The sequence below is a fragment of the Notamacropus eugenii genome, chromosome 1 (genome assembly GCF_028372415.1).
Source record: "Notamacropus eugenii isolate mMacEug1 chromosome 1, mMacEug1.pri_v2, whole genome shotgun sequence".
NCBI lineage: Eukaryota > Metazoa > Chordata > Mammalia > Diprotodontia > Macropodidae > Notamacropus > Notamacropus eugenii.
In genome coordinates, this window is record NC_092872.1 from 533875243 (window position 1) to 533894794 (window position 19552).

General features: G+C 42.8%; 1 protein-coding gene across 2 annotated transcripts in view; it reads left to right on the forward strand.

Annotated features, from left to right (window-relative positions):
* Positions 1–19552, forward strand: part of EHD3 (EH domain containing 3) — a 53601-nt gene that overhangs the window by 29834 nt on the left and 4215 nt on the right. The window contains exons 3-6 of one of the 2 annotated variants that reach the window (XM_072634109.1): positions 65–162; positions 3727–3771; positions 17304–17716; positions 18236–18400. In XM_072634109.1, coding sequence (XP_072490210.1) covers positions 65–162; positions 3727–3771; positions 17304–17716; positions 18236–18400 — 721 coding nt within the window. The remainder of the gene's footprint in view (positions 1–64; positions 163–3726; positions 3772–17303; positions 17717–18235; positions 18401–19552) is intronic. The other variant, XM_072634110.1, reaches the window with a different exon arrangement.

A 19552-nucleotide genomic window follows, 5' to 3' on the forward strand; every position in this document is an offset into this window, starting at 1 on the left:
GGCAAAGTGTGGCCTTTTTCTCACCAAGATTGTTTTCTTTTTCTCTTTCTTTTCTCTTTTGTAGATTCGTGTGTGCCCAGTTGCCCAACGCAGTGCTTGAAAGCATCAGTGTCATTGACACACCGGGTATCCTGTCTGGGGAGAAACAAAGAATTAGCCGAGGTAAGAGAACCATATTGCATTTTCCTTGCTGGATAGAACGCAAAAGTCAATTAACCAGGAATGTGGACCCAGACATCCACTGTAGGCTAAGCCCTGAACAAAGAAATAAGAGGACAGCTCCCTTCTATCCCTTAGGACTGAAATACTTTGTCACTCCAGTATCTGAGAAGAGTTCTGGAAATTGTCTCTTGAAGATCTGTAGGAATTCACATGTATTGAGAAGGGGGATGAGGTGGAGAGGGATGAGGAGTAGGGGAGGAGAAATGAACTGCTTCAAGGCTTTGTGGAAAGAACCCAGAAGCTCCATATCTGGGTTGAGTCCTGGCCCAGCAAACAACCAGCTGGGTGACGTTGGGAACTCACTTTCCCTTTTCTGGGCTTCCCTTTCAAAATGAGGTAGTCAGACTAGCTGACCTGTGAGGTCTTTTCTAGCTTCAAGTGGTCTAAGAATTCTAGGAACCTCAATCAGCTTAAAATTTTTGCCTTTACTCTGTCATCCTCTGTATTTATGGCTTCAGGGCAGCTAGGTGGTATGGCAGATAGGAATACTGGGCCTGGAGTCAGAAGGATCTGAGTTCAAATCCAGTCTCAGACTAACTAGCTATGTGACCCTGGGCAAGTCACTTAAACCCTTTTTGCCTCAGTTCCTCATCTGTAAAATGGGGATACACTGGAGAAGAAAATGGCAAACGACTCCAGTATGTTTACCAAGAAACCCTCACAAAGTCAGTGGGGTCATTTAGAGCCAGACTTGACTGAAAAACCACAATTCATGGCTTCAAGGTGGGGTGGACAAAGAGACAAGTCTTTTGGCATGTTTGGCTTTTTAGTGGGGAGTTCTAGAAAGTTGACTCGCCAAGGCATGCTCTGTGCTCTTCAGGGGTCAGTGCTTCTTATATTACTGTTATTGTTATCAAAATAACAGTAATCATGAGAGGCTGTCTGGTATAGGATTGAATTGGTCTCAGAGAGGAAGACCTGGGTTCCAGTGCTCCTTCTGATACATACTTGCTCTGTGACCCTGGGCTGGTAATTTAATTTCCCAGTGCCCCTGGAACTGAGTATATAAATTGCAAAATAGTTACAAATGTTTACTGGTACTTGGGCATTTCTTCAGTGGGAGTTCTAGTGAAATCAGAGGGTCTAGTTTAAAAGAAAAGAAGCAGCTAGCATTAGTATAGAGCTTTAAGTTACGGAATGACTTACATTCATTAATTCATTTGATCATCACAACCCCATAAGATAGGTCCTATTATTATTATCCCCATTTTCTGGATGAGGAAACTCAAAATGAGAGGTGTTTAGTGACATGCCCAGAGTCATAATCCTGGTAAAATATCAGAGGCAGAATTGGAACCCAGGTCCTTCTGATTCAGTCATCCATAGAGGTTTAATCATCACTGTGGTGGATGCAGATTTAGGTGCTTCCTCTCCTCTCTTCCCTGGAAACTTCTAAAGGCCATCACCCATGGCTTCCTTCTTCCAGTGCCCCTGCTGAAATCTTGGCACATGGCTGTTATTAGACATCCTTGTCTGGACCATCTTCCTGGGACTACCAGAAAATTTTAATTTCCACATGCCATCCTGGGATAGTAGCATCCTCAAGGGCCAATAGAAATCCCCACCTGTTAGGAAGAAGGAGTTTGGGTATCGTCCCCAGTGCAGACCAGACTGACATCCAGACCCATTGGGGGAGTAGGAGGATTTTCATAGTAAAATACAAAAGCACTGAGTACAACAGGAAACCCAGGGGTAGGCACTATTTCTCTCTTTCTTTCCCATTCACCTTTTCTTTTTATCACACTCTGGGACCCTGAACACTTTCCATTAATAGAGGGTTCCCAGTCCATCTTTCAAGACGGAGGAGACCATGCTTACTTAGAAAATAAATTGTCAGGTTGAACCTTGGGCTTAGAGTCAGGAATTCCTAAGTTCAAATCTGGCCTCAAACGTTTAATGACTCTGGGCAAGCTCCTTTTCCTGTATCTGCCTCCGTTTCCTCAATGTAAGATGTGTACAACGATAGCACCTACACCTCAGAGTTGTAAGGATCAAATCAGATCATATTTTGTAAAGTATAGTGTCCAGCATATTAAGTGCTGAGTAAATGCCTGTTTTCTTTCTTCTTTCTTCTCTTGAATAGTGTCATGCAGTTGGGGGGAGGAGGGGGTGCCATCCTGGCTGGATGCCTTCTCTATTATGGAGCTGGTAAATTAGGCCCTAGGTAAGGTAAGAGGTGGCCTAGGAGTCCACTTTAGGCCTTCCTTATATTGACACATCCCCATTCAGAACTTTGGCACTAATTGGAGCCCAGGGAGTAATTCTTGGGCACACATAAAAGCTGTAGATAGTGTATGATGCACTAGACAGAATTTGGAGTCCTGGGCTCATAGGAAATGGTACCTCTGGAGGGGACCTCAGAGGCTCTTTAGTTCAACCCCCCAGTGAGGAAACTGAGGCTGTGAGAAGCTGAAGGACAAAAGTCATGAACATGAAGTCCCAGGGTTTTAGTTTAAAGTCCTACCTCTAACACTTAATCCCTGTGCGATTTTGGATAAGTCACTTCTACCTTGACCTCATTTACCTCTTCTATAAAATGAAGGAGTTGGGCTAAAGGCCCTAGATCTATAATACTTTTATTGGTGGGAAAATAGGAAACAAAATTAACATCTGGGACCTGGGATCTCCAAATTCTCTGGTTTTATTATGGCATTATAGGTGTAACATTTTTTTTTGGCTGAGCCCTCTCTATTCGTGGGTCTATAGCTACAGTGATAACTAGGGTGGAGTGACTGAACTTTGACCCAAGTGCCAAATTTAGAAGGTGCTAGCTGACAGAACTTTCTTTTAATTCCTCCACATCAAAGAAATGATAGCGCTAAGATCAGCTGGTAAGAAATTATCCTTAGTTAAATAGAGAGAGCCATCAGTTAACCTTCCTCTCCCTGGTCTTTGTCTTTTGACTTCATTTACCTCATCGTGTGACAACTGCCCCATGCTCATAAATTCCTAGTTGCTACTTTGCCTGCAGGTCTTGGACTGCCAAAGATTCGTCCTTCCTCCCCTCTAGATCCCATTTCCCATTCTTTTCCCTAGTTAGATGACACAGTGGACAGAGCAATGGGCTTGCATTCAGGAAGACCTGAGTTCAAATCCTGCCTTAGATACTTTATAGCTCTGTGACCCTCAGTTTTCTCATCTGTAAAATGGGCAGCAATTGGATTGATCTCTATGATCCAGTACCAAAAGAGCCCTTTAGATACATTGGAAAAAGGTGAAATTGGAGGACTTCAAAATGCATCTCCCTTTCGCTCTCCTAATCTCCCCCCTTCATTCTTTACTCTACCTCACCTCTGCTGAGCTCAGCTGTTGTCACTGCCCAAATGGGGAAAACTGAGCTTGTGGCCCTTTTTTGTTCTTCTCAGGGCTTGCTGCTCTAGGAGAGAGGCAAGGAGAAACCCATCTTTGCCCCTGATGTTGTGGGCCCAGGGAAGTATAGGACTTTGTCTTTCTCCTGGGTGCCTCATCTTCATCTCATCATCCTCTCTCTCCTTTCCTGTCCAGATGCAGAGAAGGGCTATAGCTGCCTGTATAGATGCCCATTTGGAGGTATACCCTGATATTTTCTCTAGCATGTGGGTTCTCTGACTTCTTAGCAGCTTGAGTGGCTGGGTTTTTTGTTTTTTTTTTAGTCTCTCCCTTTGGTTTCCTAACCCTTCCTCCTACCTCCCCCAGCCCTACTTCAAACCAGTAGAATTTGTAACACTTTTGCCAATAGTTATGACTCATCGCTTCCCAGAGTGGTGTGGTAGCCCTAACAGAGAATTAACAGCTTAACAAATGTACAACCCAGTGTCTCTTAGGAAATATGAGATAGGTCTAGTGCCTTTCATTTGAATGATTTGGAAACAGCACATTCTAGCCCGTGGGTTCCTTCTAGGGAGATTCCCTCCTCTTTGGCAGAGTACCCACAAAGGCTCAAAAAACCTAGGTCACTTTAACTTTCAAGAGCCCTGGATTAGGATTCAGGAGATTTGAATTCAAGTCTCAGATTTAATTGGACAAACTAGTGGTGTCATCTTAGAAAAATCTCTTTACCTCCCTGGGCCTCACAGTCTACTCATCCATAAAGCAAGAGAATCGGATGAAATGATCTCTCAGGCCTTTTCCACCTTTAGTAGTCCAAGAATAAATCCTCTCCCTGCCAAATCAATAATAAATCTTTATGCTCTGAGAACTGTAATCAAATCAATAGTACCATTGCTAATGGAAAGAGCATGACAAGCAACTGCCCTATGGCTCGTCTCATCATCCCTGAGACTGGCCAAACCAAAACTGGCCCCCATTCCCTTTTATGTGCTGTATTTCCCCGTAAGAATATAAGCTTCTGGAAGGCAAGGACTGTCTCATTTTTGTATTTGTAGCTCCAGGACTATAACACAGTGCTTGGAACCTAGTGGTTGCTTAATAAATGCTTGTCAGTTTATGGAATAAACATTTATTAAACACTGACCATGGGCCAGACACTAGGTATACAAATACAACCATGAGATAATTCCTCTTTGTGGACAGAAGACATCGTAATGATGGAGACCTAATAGTGATGAATTTTGGTCTGTAAGGTTAGCTATTCGGGTTAGTCTAAATACCTGGGTTTGCATGTGACAGAAGAAACCCTGGCTTTGGGTGTGTTCTTCAGTCTTTGCCTCTAGAAGGAATTTTGGGAATGGGGGTGGGCAGGGAGAATTTGGGGAAGTTGGAAGATACGTTGCACTGTATATTATCCTGAGAAGGACTCAAGTGGTTAGTACCACCTGGTTACTAAAGCAATGACTTCTTGTTCCAACAGTTTCATCCGACCATGAGATCCTCCTTGTATCCCTCTGACCTCTCACACCTCCCGCTGATGTCTTTTTCTTCCCTTGATGTCCTTCTACATTGAGAGATAAAGATCAAAGTCTGTAATATACTTTTACTGAGGAAGACCGGTTTCTAGTTTCTCTGCATTTGTAAAGTTATCATATTTCTCTCCCTTTTTTAGATATAAAGTGTGTCTTCTGCTCATTCCCCCATCTTTGTGGAATTCAAGAAGAAATCCCTTCAGTTTGAGCTTACGTCATAATTTAGTCCCATACCTTTCATTCCTTCTTTCTTTCCTTCCTTCCTTTCTCTTTCTTTCTTTGTCTTGCTCTCTCTTGCCCCTCCTCCCTTCCTTCTTTCCTCCCTTCTTCCCTTCCTTCCTTCCTTCTTTCCTCCCTCCCTTCCTCCCTTCCTCCCTCCCTTCCTCTTTCCTCTCTCTCCCTTCCTTCCTTTCTATTCCCTTCCCTTCCCTTGAAGTCAGGAAGACTTGGACCCAAGACCTGCCTCAGACATTTATTAACTCTGTGACACTTGGCAAGTTACTTAACCCTCCTCAGCTCAATTTATTCCTTAGATTGTAAGCTCCTTGAGGACAGATACTGTCTTTTGCCTTCTTTTGTATCCCCAGCACTTATCACAGAATAGATGCTTAGTAAATGTTTATTGTTTGATGGGTAAAATGGGGATAATAGCACAACTTAATAGGGTTGTTGTGAAGACCAGATGAGATGATATATGTAAAAGCACATTGCAAAGCACTTTATAATGTTGGCTATTTTTATTTCTTTTCTTCCTGCTCTCCCTATGATTCTTTGCCTCCCCCCTCCCCCCCCACCCATTCCCTGTCTTGCCTTGGCCCCAATTGGGCCAATGCCTTGGCCGTTGCTTAGCCCTGATCTTGGGGTTAAAATGCTTATGTTTCTTGTCTGGCACCCACAAATCTTATAAAATCTGATTAGACTGAGCAGGGCCCCCTCCCCCTGCTTCCTGGAAGAGATAATGAGCCCAGGAGTCCGTAATCAGACCAGCATATCCTCTTCCTGGCCCTGGTCCAGACCACAAATGTGGCTTTTGGCAAAGGTGGCCCAGATTACAAGTGCATGCTGGGAACCTGGGTGCTGCCACAATATGCCTGCCTTGGGGATGCTGATGTGAGCACCTCAGTAGATTTTTATTATTTTTTAATTGCTAGGAGCCATGGTGAGTATGGGAAGAAATTTTTAAAAAACAAGACTGTAAAGAAATAAAAGGAATGAACATGATGATAACAACAAAAAAGCCAACTTCCAACTCTTGACCTGGATAAAGCCTAGCACTGATGGGACCGCAAACTGAAAGAGAAGTTTTATGTTGACGTAGTGCCCCTCCCTATCCTTCTCCCCTCCCCAGTTTGCCAAGGAAACCTGCCATTCATTGAAGAGATGGGAATATACTTCTCAGTTCTTCTGAGTTGCTGGCACTGTTTGCTCTGCGTTGCTTAGCCCAGTGGCAGAACCAGCCTGGCCAGTTTGTTTCAGGCCCCTTATCAGTTCCTATTGCCCCTGCTCCATTTTGGGGCCCTCTCACTGGAGGGGATCCTGTCCCCGTGTGACATTGTGATTCTCCCCAGGAAGCTTCCTGAGTAAAATATCTTTTATTGTGTGGCCCTAAGGATGTGACCTGGGGAAACACAAGTCTAGATTTGGGCAGGGAGACTTCTTTGCCTGAGATTGGGTAGGTAAATGTTTAGTTTTATTTACCAAGACTTTTAGTAATGTGTGAAGACAGAGAAGTGCTGAGCACTTGGTATATATATATCTTGGTATACATAGCCCATGAAGAACACTTAAATCTGTGAGGAGTACTGGCTGGGCTGGGAAAGAGAGAAAGGGAAGGGTGTGGAAGAGGAGGAGAGACTTTTGCTGCTGGCTGTGAGGTCTCCTCTATCCTGTTACTTCTAGGAAACACCTAGCCCAGGATCTTACTCGGAAGGGTCAGTGATGGAGCTTAAGTATAAAAGGCTAGACTTTCTGAAGCCAGGGTTATTGAGTAGTTCTAATATGGAATTTCCCACAACCCCCACTTCAGAAAAGGATCCCTTTGAACTCTGGACTGTGGTTCAAGAAGTAGTAGGCAATACCATCTGAAGCCACATATTTCTATCCTTTTTATAACTAGCTGAGTAGGCAAGCTCTACCTTTGCCTCATGTCCTCAGATCCCTTAGGCAGTTACTAGATATTTAAAATCGATTCATTTTGAGGTGTAACAACCCTAAAGTTTAGGCAGATGTTTACTTCATGGCCTATAGGATAAGCTGCTTTTTAAAATCCCTTTTTAGCTGAGTAAAGGTTGAATTGGAGTGGAGTGAGGATGGATTGAGTCAAGGAGACCAACCAGAAGAACAAATATGAGGTGTTGAGGTGTGTGCCAGGGTGGTAACTACCTGGGTGGAGAGAAGGGACCAGATAGAAGAGGTGTTGTTAAGTTAAAAACAACAAGTTGTCAGCAGATATTTGAGGTGAGTGAGTATGGACTCTAGGTTGTGGGACTAGGTGACTGAGAAGATGGTGCAGCTCTTGATAGTTATTGGGAAGTTCAGAAATGGAATTTTGGGGGAAAGTTATGTTTTGGACATGTTGACCTTTGAGATGCCTATAGAACATTGACTTTGAAATGTTCAAGAGGCAGTTGATGATGTGAGATTGAGCTCAGGAGAGAGATTAGGGCTGCATACATAAATGGGATGCTGCATTCAAGGAACTGCAAGTAGGCCAGAGTAGCTGGATTATAGAGTGTGTAGAGGGGAGTCAAGTATATGAAAGCTGGAAACGTAGGAAGGGTCCATGTTACCAAGAGCTTTAAAGGCCATACTAGGGAGTTATATTTGATCTTCCAGGTAGTATGGAGTTAATGGAGCTTATTGGTATGGTCAAGAACGGTACTTTAGAAAAAAATCATCTTAGCAACCAAGTTGGAGGATGGAGTGGTGTGGAGAGAGATTGGAAGCAGGGAGACTAGTGGAGACCTCATTTCACCTAGGCCTCTCACTGTGAGTCAGGTAGGAATGCAACTCTTTCACCCCAGTTTATGACTGGAGAAAATAAAGAAAGACCATGGAACACATTGTTATCATAAATACTGGTAACTAGAAGCCTGAGATTTGCTGACACATTCACCAGTACAATGATGAGAGGGCAGAATCCATGTAAGAAAAGTATAGGTTCTGGTCCTGGTCCTACCCCTTACTCACTGTGTGACCTGGGTCAAGTCATTTCCCTTCTCTGGGTCTCAGTTTCTTCATCTGTGAAAGGAAGGGATTGAACTAGAATAGTTCTGAGTTGCTTTCCATCTCCAGATCTCTAGGATCCTATTCTCCTCCCAACAACTTTCTTTAAGGGAGAAACCTACTGGACCTCACCTAGTAAGAAGACAGAAGAGTTTCAGATCAGTGCCAAGGTAACATTTGTGTAGCTCTGTAACTTAGAAAAGCAACACACCATCATGAAAAGAGACCATTTGTTCAACAGGAATCTATGTATTTAAGTTTTATAGAGCTCTTTTGTTTTCACACCACCTTCATTTCCCTATGTGTCCCTCATCCTTTCCCTCCTAGAAAGTCATCACCTATGACTAAGAAGAAAAGACTGGGAGGTGGGGAGGTGGGGGAAGGGGTAGAGGTGGGAGGGGTGCAGTTTTTTAAAACATTGCATTTCTTTAAAAAATCAACCAAGTCTAACAACATATACAGCGTTACATACCCCTAGTCTTCCACCTCTGCCAAGCAGACAGAAAAGTATATTCTCCTCCCTATTCTACTAGGCAGACATTTTTTTGTCCTTGTTTTTTGTTTTGTTTTGTTTTAGTACTGAAAGAGAGAGAAAAATAGCTAAAGCATGGTGCCTGCCCTCAAGGAGCTGGTGTAGGAAGGTTAATCCTTTGTTGGATCCTTGATCCCACAAATGCAAATTACAATCCCTCCATGCTTTCTTCTCCTATGGAAGTATGTGCAAATGTAATTATTATACAAAGAATTATTATACAGAAATTCTTGCTGACTTCTATATGGAATGGTTTAAGTTTTTCAAAGCTCTTAACATTTGATCCTTACAGCAACCCTGTCAGATAGGTACTACAGGCATCTGTAGTCTGTGGATGAGGAAATTGGGAGAGATGACCTCTCTTGTCGAAGGTCACACAACTAATAAGTGTCAAAGGTGGGATATGAATCCAGTTCTTTACTGACTCTTGGTCCAGCATTCTTTCCACTGTACCAAGCTGATTTTCTGTATAATGGGATTATTATACAAAGTAGATATATGCTTAAATCAGATACGAAGAAGTTTGAGTTAAGAAGGCTCAGGTCAGTGCCCAACATATAGTAGATATTTAATAAATAGTTGAGGAAGGTATCATTTCTAATTTGGAGATGGATAGAGGAAACAGGGAACTGAGGAAGAGTTTCATGGAGGAGAAAGGAGATTTTTGTGCCTTCATTAAGTATTTACTAAGTGTCTACTATGGGTTAGGCCCTTCTTGGCCTTGAGCAAGCCCCTCGGTCCCTGTTTGTGCCTTCTGTTTCTTTGCCCACCAAAAGTAATTGCTAATACCTACCTGAGAAGGCAGTTGTAAGACATCCACCCCCCAAAAAAACTAGAAAGCTGTTTTCACAGTATAATGTGTACCATGCAAATTGAGGTGGTGGTTGGTGTTTTTTTCACATACCCTCAGACCATGTCTCAGTATGTGGGGAAGAAGTCAGAGGGAAAAGTGATTACTGTAAAACTTCATTCATTTCCTGCAGCTGAGCTTTAGACAAGCTTTGTTTCTAGCTCTCTGGGGCCTTTGAAGGCAGGGGATTGGAGGACAGGGCAGGGACAGCTGTACAGCCTGAGCAAGTGATCTTGTTTTGGGCCCAGTGCTTTTGGAATAGCCCAAATAGGGCTTATTCAGTGCACCAAATGCTTTCATTCATCCATCCATTGATTCATTCATTTATTCAGCATTTATTAAATGCCTCCTATATGTCAGGTACTGGAGGGTACAGAATCACAGAATTTGAGAATTGGAAGGGTACACAGTAGCTATCTGTAACAACCTCCAGACAAAAGAAATCCTCACAGTAACATACCCAACAAATAGTTATCCATTCTCTGCATGAAGATGTACAAGGAAGGCAAATCCACTACCTCCCAAGGTAGCCCATTTCACTTTGGGAGAGTTTTATTCATTACAAAGTGTTTCATAGCAAATTTTCCTCTTTGCAGCTATTATCCCTTCCTCCACGCCCTCCCATCGAGTCTTGTCTTCTGTATGCTAAAATCCCCAGTTCTTTCCACTGATCCTCTTGGGCTATGCTCTTGAGACCCTTTTCCCTTCTGGTCACCCTGCTTAGAACATTCTCTACCTCACCAATGTCCCGGATCCCAGAACTAAATACAATGCCCCAGATATGGTTGGACCCCAGGGTATGTAGAATAAAGCCATGTCTCCCTTAGTGCAGCTCAAGATGGTATTTACTTTTTGGATGCCTTGTTACAGGTCGTCAGTTCAGGCCTTCCTCGCTGCACATCTTATTACTGAAAAAGTCTTCTCCCATTCACCATTCTTTACCTTTTCCAACTTAAATTGCAGCCAATCATCTATTCCCCAGTTTGCAGATGGGAGAAGGAGACCCAGGGTGGCAAGTATCTGGCTCAGTGTCACCCAGCTAGCCGGTAACCAAACTAGACCCCAGGTCTTCTGATTCTCAGTCCAATGTTCTTGTCACTGTTCTGTGATGATTCTCAAAAAAAATGTAGACTCTTAAAGCCCTTTCAATACAGACTGTGATAGAAACTGGTGCTACATGGAGCTGTTTTTAAATAAGAGGCATATTTCCATGCTTGCAGTCAAGCAGTGCTGATCTGGTATTTTCTTAAATTTTTCTTCTTCCCTTTACCTCAGCTGTGGAGATTTGCTAATCTTTTCTCTCTTGCCTTTTGTTTTGGTTAGGAGCCTTTTGAGACCATCCTGGCAATGAAAAAGGCTGCAGATGTCCACCTGACCTTTGGCAGCTTTAGGCTAAGCAACCTGAATTCCAAAGCCCTCTCTTTCTTTCTAGCAGGACATCTTCTTTGCAGATTTTATGGCCCCCTTATCTTCCCAGGCTCAGAGATGTTCTTCCCTTTCAATTCAATTTAGGAAACCCCTATCTAATAAGAGGATATTAATATTAATTCCTTAAGGGTGTTTTTGTCTTGCTGTCCCCAGTCCCTGGCACGGAGCTCAGCAATTTTTTTGAGTCTAATTTTCTTGCTGTAAGCTTGACATCCTGATAAAGAATTCCCCTCCATCAAAACACATCTGCAACTTACTATGCAGTTTATCTATAATCTAAGAGTGTTGCCTGGCGACACTAAGAGGTTAAAAAAGATTGCCCAGGATCACAATCCAATTTGTATCAGATATGGGACTTGGATCTAGGTGTTCTAGACTCTAAGACTGGTCTCTTACCCATGATTCCGTCCTGTGCCTGTCTTGTAGATAGTCCATGCTTAACAAATATTGAATATGTAAGTAACTGTAAATATTAAATACCTATAACACAAGGTAATAGAAGGATAAGTTCATTAGAGGGGCCATATCTAAACAAAGCTCTATGTGAGGTCTAAGAGGAGGTGGGAGTGGGGCCTGTCATTCCCTCCATGTCCCTCACCTTTTGGCGCAGACCAGTATAGCAATAGCTGTAGCAGAGAAATAACCCTCATCAGCCACCTAAAAGAAAATTCTAACAATGCCAGAATATTCAGAGTCTCAGAGCTCACTGCTATACCCTAAATATGTTCAAGAAACATAGGATCCTCCATAGCCCACCAAGCAGATGATCTATTGCCTTCAGTGGGAGGGGCAGTGTGGTGGAGTTCACAGAAGTCTAAGTTTGGAGTCAGAGGACCTGAATTTAGATTCTGATCTTGTCACTTCCTGTATGACATCTAGCATCTTTCTGGAGTTGAACTAGATGACCTCTAAGGTCACTTCCAGGGCAACTAGATGGCACAGTGGATAGAGTGCCAGGCCTGGAGTCAGAAAGACTCATCTCCCTGACTTCAAATCTGACCTCAGACACTTACTAGCTTTGTGACCCTGGCCAAGTCATTTAGCTGTGCTTGACTCAGTTTCCCCATTTGTAAAATGAGCTGGAAAAGTAAATGCCAAGCCACTTAAGATCTCTGCCAAGAAAAGCCTAAATGGGGTCATGAAGAGTCAGACACAACTGAAAAATGACTGGCCACCAGAAAGGCCCCTTCTAACTCTAAATCTGTGATCCAAAAGCTCCCTCTGGTTACTCCAGGTCCCCTCAGCACCTTCTGAGGAACAGCAGTTCTGTTGGACAGCTTCCAGAACCTTAGAGCAGCCCTGGCCCCCTGTCTCTGCTGACTGGGAGGTTTAAAAATAGGATGGAACTGTCCCATGAGAGTTCAGGGTGGGAGGCTGCCTACTCCAGCTGGATGGAGCACTGACAACTTGAATCTAGTCAGTATGTTTGGCACTGATCAACTTAACCACAACAAACATTAGGTGGGCCACTGTATCTACCTGGCAGCAGGGAGGGAAGCTGTCTTCTAGAAGAGGAAGTGTTCTAGAAAGAGGAGACCTTCCCTTCTCAAAGACTCTGTGGTCCTTGGGGTCCCTGGTAGAGAAAGGCATGCAAAAGTTGGGAGGAAGCAGAAAGAATAGAAGAGGATCATAGGTTTAGGCCTAGGAAGGTCCCCAGAAGCTGTGTAGTGCAACCTCCTCATTTTACAGAGGAGGTGAGTTCCTTAAAGTTACCCAGGTAGAATAGGAAGAGGAAATTCAGCTGTACAAGCATGAATGTAGAGTATGCTCTGTCGTTGGCATTGTGGCTGTGCTTGATGGTAGGGACAGACAGACAGACAGAGAGACACACACACACACTCAAAAACACACACTCACACACACACCCCTACAAACATTCCCTGCAGGATTTGGAAGAAAAATAGTTCTAGTTTCCCAGATTGGACATTTCAATTGCTATTAAAATTCTAACTTGCCTACTGCCAGGATTCATTCAGGAACGGTGGGGATGAAAGGATCTGCTAATTTACAAGCCTTCACCAAACCCAAGTTTACTCTGCCTTTGCCCAAAGTTATTTTTAGGTATTCTCTGGAATGACTTGTTTCATTAAAGCTTCAGCTCCTAGGAAGGTGAGAGCCCCTAACCCACACTCAGCCTCCACCTTTGATCTCAAAGGTCAATCTATTTTAAATCAGCCTTTGTAATAATTTTCAAACATACACTTACCTTCTCCTGCATTGAAGAAAGTCTCTGTACTTGGAATCCGGCAGATTTGGGTTCAAATCCTACCTTAGACACTGACTGGTTAAGACTCTTAACCTCTTTCAGTCTTATGTTCCTCATTTTTTAAAGGGCTGTAATAGTAACACCTACACCACTGACAGCAAGGTGGTGTAGAGGAGCTAGAATGTGGGGACGGAGGACAGGAAGACTTGAGTTCAATTCCAGCCACAGACATCTATCTACAGGTGTTTCCTCATCTGTGAACTGCAGATAATAGCACGCATCCACCTCCTAGTAATGTATGTGCACACACAGATATACATGTGTATGTGTATATATACATACATATGCATATATACACATGTGTATATATGTGTGTTTGTTTTGCAAACATCAAAGCACACTATAAGACATCTCAAAAGTCTCAATGTAGTTTAAGCTTTTAAAAAGATTTTTTAAAAAACTGCAGACTTTGGGACACCCTTTATAAATGTTTAAGCTTTTTGTTTTTTGCAAGCATTAATGTGCTATAGAAATATAAACAATACCAGTTGCATTGTTAACCTCAGGCAAGCCACTCAATTTCTCTATGCCTCAGTTTCCTCCTCTGTAAAATGAAAGTATTAGATTCAATAGCCTCTAAGTTCCTTTCTAATGCTAAATTATGGTAGACTTTATGAGTCTGGACCTCAGTGTGTTCATCTGAAGAATAATATAGTCAATAATAATAATAATGCCTGACATTTACCTAAACCTTTAAAATTCACAAATCATTCTATACATATCTTCTCTCATTTGGTCCTACCAGCAATCCTCAGAAGGAGGTGCTACCATTGTTATTGTCTCTATTTCAAAGATGAGAACACTGTCTGAAGTAGGATTCCAACCCAGGTTTTTCTGAATCCAAGTCAAATACTGTAGCCACTGTGGGTCAAAAAATAAGGAAGTAGAACTAAGACCCAATCAAAGTTCATTGGATTTAGCCCCTCCCTCTCTAAGATTCTATGAAGGCGATTTGGAAGGCATTTGGTAAATGGGTATAGGTTAACTGACACATGCCATCAAAAACCATCCAGAGATTATACCATCTGACAGTATTTCATTTAGTCATATACTAGTAAATGTTTAATAACTGATTCTTCCCCCCAAAACAACTTACACATGATACATTTTGAAGTTCAATCTGTATCATCAGCATTTTTCTTTCACTTTCAAAAGTTTGGAAACCAATAAAATAATAAATCAAAGCCTTATTTATAGCATTTACTGATTTATACTCACACTGACAATTTAACAACTGACCAGCTCACCTCTGCTTTTCATTTCATGTTGATTTTATCCCTCATGACACAAGCAACCATGGCAGATAGAGAAATGGCTGCCGAAGGAGCCAGCGAGATGTAGCTTAGAGTCCTTCTTTTTACACATGCTGGTTTTGTGACTTTGGGCAAGTCACTTAAGTCTTCAGTACCCCCAGCAACTCTCTTGCTATAAATTGAAGAAAGGGTGCCAATTTGCATTATACAGGGAGTTTCCTCCGCTGGGAAATCCCTATACCAGCGCCATCATCAGTCCCTAGCCTATTCCTTACTTCCTTAGGTAGGATATTTAAAAATGTATTTCTTCTCTGTGCTACTTAAGGATTCTCACAGTCTCTCTGAAGTCATTAATGATCTCTGAGATCTCTAGCTCAGGAGAGCTAGCATTCCCATTTTGCTTCTGAAACATCTTTCCCCTAAATGATGGTAATATTTTGACTTCTCCTGCCTGAAGTCTATACGGAAAGGCCCCAGGAGTTTTTGTATACTCGGAAACAAACCAGCAGAAAAGAATGCTCCTGGGCCCCTTAAGGTTCTCTTTGTCTATATTGCTGGCTGGGGAATGACAGCCAGACAGACCAGACCAGTGTGGGACTATCAGAGATGGTACTGTCTGAACAATAACCATTACAGATGATCTAGGCTGGATGAGCAAGGAAAGCTTGAGCCTCCAAGGCTGCAAGGCAGCCATCCGAATTACTTGGTTTGCTTCCTTCAGTCTGTCTGCAGGCAGAAACAGCTCCTGCTAGACTATCCTTTATTGGCATCATGTTTCAGCCACTGACAGCAGCATGTTTTGATTCTTTGGGGTATGCCATTTCCTCTGCCCCTAGCTCAACTGATTCTGACTAGACCAGAACTCAAAAGATATTTATTACCTTTTAGGGAAGATACAGGAGAGACACAGTTCCCACCTTTGTGATAATATCAGGGTAGTGCTATGCAGTAATAGCTGGAAGAGTCAAGATTCTTCCTCAGGCCTATACCTTGCCCAGAACATTGGCCTCACTGCCTTTTCTCCCTCACCCCCATCACACACACACACACACACACACACACACACACACACACACGGAATGTTAGGTTCTGGCAGAGTGCTCACTTGCTTGGGGTCTCACTATGATTAATGCACTTGGTAGGAGTCCAGGAATGACTGACTAGTGTGTGGCTTCTGACATTAGAACAAAAAGACTCCAGTAACAAACCTTATTCAAATAAGTTTCTTTGAGGTGGACGTTAGGGAATGTCCCTGTTTCAGTGGGGTTGCTGGGCATAAGTGAGAGTAAGGTACCTTCTGTAGCAGGGGTTCTTAGCCTTTTTGGTGTCCCGGACCCCTTTGGTAGTCTAGACTCCTGATTAATGTTATTAAACATATAAAATACACAGGATCACAGAGGAAACCAATTATCAAAATGTTTTTGAAAAAAAGTTTGTGGACCCCCACGTTAAGATCCTATATCCTCTAACAATAGCACCGCAATTTTTTTCCCTTGTTGTTCAGTTGTTTCTGTCATGTCTAACTCTTCATGACCCCATTTGGGGTTTTCTTGCAAAGATACTGGAGTGATACTAGGTTCGCCATTTCCTTCTCCAGCTCATTTTACAGATGAGGAAACTGAGGCAAACAGGATTATGTGATTTGCCCAAGGTCACATAATTAGTAAGTTCTACCCACTGAACCAGCTAGCTGCCCATCTAGCTGTGGCAAGATAGGAAGATGCAATTAAAAAAAAATCTTGGGACTTGGAGACTAAAGATGTGAATTTGAGTCCCAGTGGAACCAGGCTTGTTAAATGGTCATAGCTGTCATTTAGGCTTCAGAGCTTTATTTTCCTCATCTATAAAATGGGAATACTTTTACAAAGAGGCAACATGGAGTAAGGAATAGAGAAAACCAGCCTCGTAATTAGAAAAGAGGTTGAAGTCTAGCCTCTGACTCATGCTAGCTCCAGATGACCCTGGACAAGTCTCTGGACTTCTCAGTGCCCCAGGCAACTCTTTAGGACTTTTAAGATACAGAGGAGGGGCCTCTCTGAATGGACAGGAGTTCACCAGTGAAATGCCAGGGTCAATCTAAATAAATATACTCCAGATATCTCAGAGTTTTTGTGAGGAAGGTACTTTGTAACCTGTAAAGTAGAACATAAGCCTAAGCTATCATCATAAATAAATATTTGTTGAATGAAAAAATGTTTTCCTTGATAATTTCTAGGATTCAGTCTTTAAGTCAGCAGGTCTTTGTCTCTTCTCTACTATTTAGTCTGGTCCAGAGCTTGGGGTAAGGTGTATAAGAGAAGGAACACTGCCTACAGTCAAAGAACCTGGTTCAAATCCCCACTCTTATGTTTAGTACCTGTGTGACCTTGGTCAAGTCACTTCCCTCAGTGGGCCTCAGTTTCCTCATCTGAAAAATAAAGAGTTTGGAATGGTTGGTTTCCACGGTCCCTTCCTACTTTAGATCTCTGATCCTATGTTCTTCTCAGAAGGATTTCAGATCAGCAAACAAATGTAGGACAACTGAGAAGGAGCGCTACATGACTGACCTATCATTATTGACCTTCCAGGCCCAGCATTTTAGACCTCTGTTTGAATTGTTCCATTTTCTGACTTGGACCAGTTTGCTCTTCCCTGATACCAGACAAATCTTTCTGTTCCTCTCTTTAACATCATCCCAACCCCACAGGCTATGACTTTGCTGCTGTCTTGGAGTGGTTTGCAGAACGTGTGGACCGCATCATCCTGCTCTTTGATGCCCACAAACTGGACATCTCTGATGAATTCTCTGAAGTCATTAAGGCCCTGAAGAACCATGAAGACAAGATGCGAGTGGTGTTGAACAAGGCTGACCAGATCGAGACACAACAGCTAATGAGAGTCTATGGGGCCCTCATGTGGTCCCTGGGAAAGATTGTCAATACCCCCGAGGTAATCCGGGTCTACATCGGCTCCTTTTGGTCCCATCCCCTTCTCATCCCAGACAACCGCAAGCTCTTTGAGGCTGAAGAGCAGGACCTTTTCAGAGACATCCAGAGTCTACCCAGGAACGCAGCCCTTCGGAAACTCAACGACCTCATCAAGAGGGCACGGCTGGCTAAGGCATGTCTCCTTTCTTGGGGAGAATAAAGCTGGGGAATGGGCAACATGAGAGAATTGAGAAGAGTATAGGAGAACAGGTCAAAGAGTTGTGGCTTGGGGAGCCCTTACCACATGGGTCATTGAATATTGTTGGAATGGTGGCCTCCAGGTTGTTGCCTTGAAAAGAAATCAGGCAAGCCAAGACCTTGTAACCATTCATGCATTGATCTGCTGACACCATCTCTTTTTCTATTCAGAGATAAGAAAAGATATTAGAGGCCAGGGCAAACAGAGTGTAAGGGGGTGGGGAAGACAATTGACTTTTAGAAGAAGGGAATGTTTGGAAAGAGATGGGAGTAGGAATGAGCAAAGGTGAAAAGGATGTGTATATGTATAGATAGATATAAATTTGTATTGCTAGATATAGATATATAATTTCTATAGAGATAGATTGATATAAATAGATAAATTTATATCTGTATTGAGAGAGAGAGAAAGAGAGAGAGACTGTCTTCATTCTTAATCTCTCATGCTTCTTAGGTCCATGCCTATATCATCAGCTCTCTAAAGAAGGAGATGCCTTCTGTGTTTGGGAAAGATAATAAGAAGAAAGAGCTAGTGAACAACCTGGGAGAGATTTATGGACGGATCGAGAGGGAGCACCAGATCTCACCTGGGGACTTCCCCAACCTGAAGAAGATGCAGGTAAGCAGAGAAGATCCTAGGAAGCCTCTATGGGGAGCTGGTGCAGGAGATCCAGGAGAGCCAACGTAACTGGACTCTGGCTCTAGGACAGACTTGATAGTATTATTGAGATTATATGGTGAAGGTTAAATGTAAAAAGATAGCAGGGTCTCACATGAGGGGCCTGAATATAGAATTAGAAAGCTTTATTAATTAACCCTATGTGAGGCTCTGGGTCAGAGATGTGGAACATAGAATTTTTCTGTCTTGAAAGGAATAGTATATGTGCCTTCTTGGGATTTCTGAGAACTCCAGCACTCAAGTAGGTGTGAGCATCTGTGGACTTGGACATCTTTGCGAAACCTAATACTCTCAGACTTTCTTTGGGTGGCAGTTTGTTTCTCAGTGCCTCAGTGTTGAAATCAAGGTTCCTTGTGAAGTGGATGGAATTATGAAAGCCTCGCAGGCCTTTAGTGCACCACTGGGCTTCAGACTCGAGTTTCCCACAGAGTTCTCATCATGTTCACTTTTATGAAGGTCTCTTTCACCCAAGATTATATAGCAAAAAGAAAATGGTTCCTTTGAAAAGAGTACGTAGCATATGGAAGCACTAGATGTCTAGCTGTTGATCTGTTGAATGAACTCTTCAGTCCTGAAGGGATCCATTTCCAGGTATTGGTTGAGACTTGATAGAGATTTTGGTGAAAGCAACTGCCACAAATCTCAGCTTGAGAAGAAGCACTTATATTGATGGGGAGCTCCATTTGTTCACTGAGTAGGCAACATGAGGAAGGTGAACTCATGGAAAGACAAATTTGAATGGAGCAAAAACTGGACTGAGTTAGGTTGAAGTGCTTGTTAAATTGAATTAACTTAGAATTAAATTGAATTACTCCAGCTAGAAGGGATGTTGAAACCCTCTAATCTAGCTCCTTCATTTTAAAGATCATTGGGTGCGACCCTCTGCCCATAGGTAAATGAAAACACATCAACTGCTCCTTTCACTTTCTGTTAGCCAAGCTCTGGGAGGGCTAAGTGAGAAGTGTCCAAATTAACACTTGCTCTCAAAATGTGGCAGTCTTCTTAAAGTTCTGGATTTTTATCACACTGTCACTATTTTCCTGTATGGTAACATCTGCCTAGTGGCCTAAGATGGCATGCATACATAGCCAT